General features: G+C 35.6%; 1 protein-coding gene across 1 annotated transcript; it reads left to right on the top strand.

Annotated features, from left to right (window-relative positions):
- Positions 1 to 6,821: 6,821 nt before the first annotated feature.
- On the top strand, positions 6,822 to 7,667 carry LOC147555871 (uncharacterized). Its single transcript, XM_086658547.1, has 2 exons — positions 6,822 to 6,945; positions 7,555 to 7,667. Exons 1-2 carry the CDS (start codon positions 6,822 to 6,824, stop codon positions 7,665 to 7,667), a joined length of 237 nt encoding a protein of 78 aa, XP_086514673.1.
- Positions 7,668 to 7,951: the final 284 nt, after the last annotated feature.

The raw sequence follows: 7,951 nt of genomic DNA, 5'->3' as shown, positions 1-7,951 counted from the left end.
ACTTGATCTTTTCACTAGTGTGTGGGGGTGTGTCTTTAATTCCTTGAGTTGGTTGGCTTTTATAGATTTGCAAAACTAATTTAATTAGTAAGTTCCCATAATAAAGTTGCCAAAAATTGCCAACCGACCCTATATCCCATTCATAGGAAGCAATAACCGACTTTTGCATAGGCGGCATTCTCCGTGCACCTTAATTTGTGGAAGTTGCTGTTTGGTTGTAAAAAGTTGTGCTGATGGCATGATGACGTCACCATTACCATAATTCCCATTCCCGTGGGCTGTGGGCAGAATGTACTTCCTGTTTCTCACAATTCAGTCCCTTAGAATCCAGAATGACCCCCTGGAAAATGCCAAACTGCAGAACGCACCCTAAACAATCCATTTTCTTCAGCAACTTCACTCTTTATAGTTACCAATCCATACATCTATCTCAATATCCTTAGGAACTTCTTGTATTAGTAACTTCTTTATCTTTTTGGGAGCTTCCTACAAAACCATGTAATTTAATTAACTCCATCAAAATTAACACGTAAAGACTATAAAATAAAGCCTAAAAATGGAGTACTTTACGTACTCATCAAACATCCCCAAACTTATATTTTGCTAGTCCTCGAGCAAAACAGAAAAATAAAACTAAACCTAATTCACCACTTTCGTAGGGAATCACGATTGCACTTAGCACGTGCAACAAGCCGTTAAACCCCTAGGTTTCCCCTAGTGGACGAGTTTTGTCTCGTGAGGGTTTGCAGTGAATCTACCCACAAAATTCGATATTTCAAAAATCAAGAAGGGTGTAAAAATACATGATCCGGAATTGTTTATCCAAGAGATTTTTGAAGGCTAATAGAAATGCAATCTAAATCAATCAAACCATCCAAAAACTAAAAATCCATTCACTAGTAATCAAGACTCTAAGTGCATGTGACCAGCCATTGTGAATATCATTTCGGTTCTGAACAAACAAGACCTCGATTACCGTCTTAATACATTTCGCCTCGACTGTTGCCTCACGGTCATACACTCAAAAAATTAAAATCGCTCAGAATTGGTTCACTCAATGTGTGAGTATGAGTATGAAAGAAAACTCAACACATTACAAAAGCTGGACTAGAATTTTTTACGAACGACTGATCTCATAGAAAGGAAACAACCACTAATATGGGATGGAGAAGCTAACCTACTCTTCTCACCTGATCTACTTTCTAACCATGTTTTCTAGAGGTCAATAGACACTAAAGATGAACTAGAACTCCCGAGAACTCGACTTTTTCAAATCTTCAAGAACTTTTTCAAGGGATAATTACTTAAATCAAACAAACACTTTTTCCTTCTTTTTCTTTCTTCAAGGGATAGCCAATTTTTTCCTTTTTCTTTTTTTTTTCTTCTTTTTTTTTTTTTTTTTTTTCTTTTTCAAGGGCTAGTCACTTTAAGAACTCTCTTTTTTTTTTTTTTTTTTTTTTCACTTTGACTTGACCTTGATTTTGATTTGATTTTGATGTTGACTTGATTACTTCCTCCTTGAGTTCAATTCTTCTTTATTTTCACTTTCATGCCTTATTCTCAGGATTCTAACTGGTAGATGAAGTTCTTATTTTCCTCTAGTTGACACAGTTATCAAGCTTCTCAGACTACAAGAGAAAGGTTTGCATTCCTGATGACACCCCTAGTGGTTGTAAAATTTAAACTCAGGAGATCATCTGAGTTCTTTTTAGTATTGCGAGGTTGAGTAGCTCTTCATTCTACTCGGAATTAATGCAGAAGAGATCACTCAAAGGCTAAAAGAAAGGCTCAGATTCTCACACGGGTTAAGTCTCCACTAATGATTAATCAGGTTCTCTCAGAAGTGTCTACTCTTCACCTATCTAACACTCACATGGCTGGTGCACACACAATTTCGAGACTCAACTTTCATGAACAAACCCTTAACAAGCAGACAGTCTAACCAACTAGACTTTATAACTATTAACAAACAAAAATAACTGGATTCACAAATCTAGAAAATTAAAAATTTGACCCTTTTTAATTTTTGAAATGAAGGACAAAAATTCAATCCCCATCCCCAAACTTAAACCGAACATTGTCCTCAATGTTCTGAAGACTATGCAAAAATAATGAAATGAGGAAGAGATATTACCAGATTCGAATGTCCTATCTTTGGGTTGCCTCCCAAAAAGCGCTAAGTTTAACGTCTTCAGCCAGACGATGAGGATTTTGAAGAAAAGAAAAATTACTATAGACCTACTGGATTCTGATTTAGTGACTCCCCATAAAATAGTAATCGGAAAATCTGAGGGTCAACCCAGAATGTGAAATATCCAATGAGGTCTAGTCTCACGTCTATGTAATGATATAACAGTTTAAGTGAGACTCTCAGAGTGAATGAGCGATCCCCAAACTTAGATGATGCTAAGATCACTAAGTTTGGCAATACACTAAAGATGATTATCACTGGAAAAAATGGATCCTCATAAAGTTGAGAAATGGATTGAGAGATCGTGTTAGAATTGACAGGTATTTCCATGGGAGGGACACGAGTTTCCGAAAGACATGGTGCAAAATAATCTAAGAGATTTTCAGGTTCACCTAGACCCATACTCAAACTAGGAGGTTTTAAAGTAGGTTCATCAGGATGTTGCATTGAAATTTCCTCCAAGTTAGGTCCAAGATCCTTAATTTCTGACTTAGGTATGGATGCGGACAAACCTTCTAAAATTTCTTTCATTATCGGGTCATCAGTGTCCTTAAAGAACTCTAAAGTTTCACCTAAGTCTAGTGAGTCATCACTCTCGTTTAAGATTTTAGCAAGCCACAATTCATCATCTTCATCTTCTGCTAGACTTTCATTATGACTTAAAGGTATATCACCATGACTAGGATGAGAAGAACTCTCAATGTCAGTATCCTCGGTCTGTGAGACTTCGGTTCCAACTTTGGTGTTATCAAGAGAAATGTCTTCCTCGTACATCGACTCTTCATCATCTAAAATAATAGGGTATGTCACATGATTCCTAATTATAGTCTCTCTAATCAACTCTTTTTCCTCCTTTAGAATGGGTGAACATTTCGTTATTTGGTGCAGAGTGGGACTTGAAACACTATAATTATTATCACATTGTGTGGCATACACTATATTGTCATGACATTCTTCATCTATTGTATTCCAGTCATGTGAATTTCTATCCGTCATTTCCCTAAATTCTATTTGATTATACTCTCGGGGTTCTTTCATGTGTTGATTATACTCTATTGTGCCTTGAGAAAGAACTCTACAACTCTGTTCTGGTAAAATATGGGATGACGATTTCGAAATCAGTAGGTCATTTTCATAATGTGGTGAGGAACTTGACTCACTAGATGCCCTACTTGCTAAGTATGCATTTGCGAACTGAGTAAACTTTTCTGTGCTCTTAACCAAGTCCCTAAGACTTTGTTGCAATGAAGATGAAATTTGGGGTGAAAACCCATTGACTTGCTCCAAATTTTGATGAAGCGGTTGACACATATATGGATCACTAAACTCTTGATTATACTGCACGTGTGAATAATTATTGGGATACTCGAACTGTGGTCTGCAACCTTCTTGAGGTTGGTAATGATCCCAATAATTGTTTACACCATAGCCATTAGCCATCGGATTCTCAAAATAATTTTGATTGCTAAAACGTTGATAATTATTGACATCTCTTAACTGAGGGACACAACCTTGTTGCGGTTGATGAAAATTCCAATGATTATCAACGTTATGACTTTCATAACGGGATCGATCAAAATTATTTTGACTTGTGATATTTTCTCCATAAGACGATTCTAACCGTGAGAGTCTTTCCCGCAACTCTACTATTGTCAATCTCTCGTCCAATTCTCTGAAGCAATCTGGATAGAACTCTTCCATTAATGATTTTTATTATTTTTTTTTTTTTTTTTTTTTTTCGAAAACCAAGGATTCACTACGAAGATCCTAAGGAAACAAACACAATCAAGCTGACTCCACCAAGCAACCTAAACAGAATCTAGCAACAAGTTATTAGACGTAGTTTTAGTGAATGGCTTGTCAGATTTGCCTAGTAATCTAGACAGCTCCTACTTCGCCACAACACTTGAACTTTGATTGTTATAAAGGTTACTCGGTCAGAGTAGTCGGTAAACAATTCTCCAGGAAGACAGCCAACGATGAACGTTGTGATAGCCGTCTTCCTTCGGCAAACGTTTCCTCTTCTCGAGGCGGCCTTTTTGACAAGAATTGCTCACACACTTTCCTCTGAGAATGCCTAGATAACAATCAAGTTCCCGAGTTGTTTATGAAGGTCCTATGAGCTCAATACCCTAGGGTCACTTGTCTAAATCAGATTTTAATTATTAACGAGGCTTAGGATCGTGAATGTTGTTTCCTAAATGGGCAAGAGAACGGTGATGAAATCCGAACTCCTATCTTGTAACTGGGTTTGTGCCCTTACTAGAATGCTTACACTAAACAGTTCGGCAAAATAATGAGGCAAACAAATTCACACAATTACCCACTTACAGGAGATTCGTGGGTGATCAGAAAAATTACCTCCCGTTCTAGACGGGCGATGACCTTTGCAGACGACCCGGACCACTCTTTCCTTAAGTGTTTGAATCCGAGGTTTCTCTTTTTTTTTTTCTTGTTAATCTGAAACAATCACAAAAAAGCAGAATTTAGAAAATTCCTAAAAAAAAAATTTAGAAATAAAATATTTTTGTGATTTTTTTTTCTTTTTAGAAAGCAAATAAATTCCTAAACTAACTAGTTTAATAATCAATTCCAAATTTAGAAACAATTCCTAAAAACAAATCCCCGGCAGCGGCGCCAAAAACTTGATGTGAAATCTAGTGAACCTAAATAATAGACTAACTAGATCAAATTAAACTCGCAAGTGCACGAACCGTATGTAAATATGGAAAGTAAAACGAGGTCGATCCCACGGAGAATTGTTCGGAATTAAACCTAAACCTAAAATTGACTAATAAGCTAGAAAAGTAGATATTTGATTTTTAAGGGTAATTTGGGAAATTAAGAATTGAAATTTAAAAGACAAAATAAAGTTGTAATGGAAAGTTATATTTGGTAGATCTAGGATATCGGAATTCACCTCTAACAATCATATTCAAACCTAATATTAAATTTAAACTATTATCTCTCTTTCGATAACTCAAAAATTGTTAGAATTCAATCTTCAATTTTCGGAAAATAAAGCAATAAAGGATCGTCTTCAATTACCTAGAGTCATAACCCACTTCACTTAAAATATCATACAATTAAGAACCAAGTTGTTAGTTGATTAGACTAACCGAAGTACGGCTAATTTATAAAACATTAAAGCACATAAAAGAGATAATAAAATAAATAAAATATTAGAAATTAAATAATTATGTTAGGGTTTCATCCTTTACCCTAGTGGGAGAGTTAGAAACCCATGGATATTAAATACATGGTTCAATTAATAATAAACAAGTAAAGGAAAAAGAGTGAAAAAGATAAAACCGAATTGATATTGATGAAGCCCGTTACTCCCGTCTTTCTCCAAAATTGTCTTCAATATAGCTCTTGAATCTCCCAAATTGTTGCACCCAAAGAAGCTAATTTATCTCTAATGTTGCTCCTCTAAACTTGATCTTTTCACTAGTGTGTGGGGGTGTGTCTTTAATTCCTTGAGTTGGTTGGCTTTTATAGATTTGCAAAACTAATTTAATTAGTAAGTTCCCATAATAAAGTTGCCAAAAATTGCCAACCGACCCTATATCCCATTCATAGGAAGCAATAACCGACTTTTGCATAGGCGGCATTCTCCGTGCACCTTAATTTGTGGAAGTTGCTGTTTGGTTGTAAAAAGTTGTGCTGATGGCATGATGACGTCACCATTACCATAATTCCCATTCCCGTGGGCTGTGGGCAGAATGTACTTCCTGTTTCTCACAATTCAGTCCCTTAGAATCCAGAATGACCCCCTGGAAAATGCCAAACTGCAGAACGCACCCTAAACAATCCATTTTCTTCAGCAACTTCACTCTTTATAGTTACCAATCCATACATCTATCTCAATATCCTTAGGAACTTCTTGTATTAGTAACTTCTTTATCTTTTTGGGAGCTTCCTACAAAACCATGTAATTTAATTAACTCCATCAAAATTAACACGTAAAGACTATAAAATAAAGCCTAAAAATGGAGTACTTTACGTACTCATCACAATTCATGCTTAATTTGACTTCTAATTTAGATTGAATGTGAAGGATGCTGGTAAAGTTAAACCAAATGAATAGGAAATCGACATTCTCAAGTTTACAGTAGAGTCGAACTTAGTTCAACAAAAAAAAGTACTGTAGAATCAAACAAGGGAGATTTGTTGTTTGGACCCCCTTTCACATAATTCACTTGCTGTTTGGACTCCCTTTCTTTAGAGTTGCATTTTGGACTCTCTTTTTCAAAAAAAAAAAGTTAAATATAACAGTACAACAATATTTCTGGGATGAAAGTACTATTTTACCCTAAGCAAATGAGAAATACTATTCTACCCTTCACATAACCTAAGCCATCCTATTTTTGAACCCTCATGTTAACTAAACCTAACCCGTCGACCCGCGAACTAACCCTAGGAGAGAAATCTATCGACTGCCAATTTCATCTTCTCGACTCTCTCTTTGTAGGTTGCAGACAAAATCGGCTGTGGGAAGGTGAATTGTGAGCAACAAAATTCTATCAAACCATCAAAGCACAAAATCGACCCTATGAAATAAATACATACCCCTCACAAACTTCTATCAAAACCATTTTCTTTTAGTTTCTCTTTCTAACTTTCTTTAATGGAAGAAACAAAATTTCTGTCTCCTCCTCCACTCTGTATAATCAGAGATAAAGGTATTGGAATTGGTTCATTTGGAGTTGTTCATCTCGCTGTTAATCAATCTTGTGGGGGATATTTTCGCAGTTAAATCAAGAAAAATTCTCACCCTTTTCAGATTAAATCTTTTGAAAAAGAAATTCGAATTCTTAAATCTCTTTCTTCTCCTTATGTGATCAAAATGAAGAAATTGAATATCAAATGGCGGAAGTCAGTACACATGAATTTGTTCATAGAGTTTATGTCTGGTGGAACTGTAACTGATTTTGCTCAACAAGACATTAATGGCGGATTTGATGAACAAATTTTGAAATCTTATACTAAATGTATTGTATCTGGATTTAATTACACTCATTCTAATGGAATTATTCATTGTGATGTTAAGGTATGTTTTAGTTGGTCATACTCCTGGTTTTGCTAAACTTGTTGATTTTGGATCATCCAAAAAATTCAATATAAGTTTTTAATGAAGAAGAGAAGATGATGGTGATCTTAACAAGAGGAAATCCACTCTGGATGGCACCGGAAGTGATTTGTTAAGAACAACAAGGACCTGAAATCTCAAGTTTGGTCATTGAGTTGCACAATTATTGAGATGATTAATGGTAATCCGCCATGGAAATATTCTGGACCATCAATTCTGTATCAAATTGGGTTCTCAAATCAAATTCTAGAAATCTCAGATCAAATATAAGATTCGTGTCGTCATTTTCTTGATAAATGCTTAAGAAGAGATCCAAATGAAAGATGGACTTGTGAATCTTTGGACCCTCGATCTCCGTACACGTGTTCGACATCGGTTTACTGAGTTAAATAAACTAGGGAGTCCTAAATGCAATATTAATTATACAAGGGTAAGCTAGGAATTATCGAAAGTATAACTTCAGCGACGGAATATTCTCTTTTGATTCCGCTAAAAGGGAGTCCTAAATGCAACTCTGCAAAAAGGAAGTCCAAACAGCAAGTGAATTATGCGAAAGGGGGTCCAAACAGCAAATCTCCCATCAAACAATATTTCAAAAGCCGCACCTTTAATTTTAGAGCACAGATTTTAAAAATGGGTTGTACGTACTCAGTGAAAATTAATTCAAC

This window comes from Eschscholzia californica, unplaced genomic scaffold (assembly GCF_041429995.1).
Source record: "Eschscholzia californica isolate CP2 unplaced genomic scaffold, dmEscCali1.0.p SCAF_2, whole genome shotgun sequence".
Classification (NCBI taxonomy): domain Eukaryota; kingdom Viridiplantae; phylum Streptophyta; class Magnoliopsida; order Ranunculales; family Papaveraceae; genus Eschscholzia; species Eschscholzia californica.
This window is presented reverse-complemented; position numbering and strand designations above follow the sequence as displayed.

What these genes read in the sequence shown, in the direction of transcription:
- LOC147555871 (XM_086658547.1), top strand. Translation starts at nt 6,822, where the DNA reads ATGGAAGAAACAAAATTTCTGTCTCCTCCTCCACTCTGTATAATCAGA. An exon ending in TTGTGGGGGATATTTTCGCA is followed by an intron (nt 6,946 to 7,554) that starts GTTAAATCAAGA and finishes ATCAAATATAAG; the next exon opens with ATTCGTGTCGTCATTTTCTT.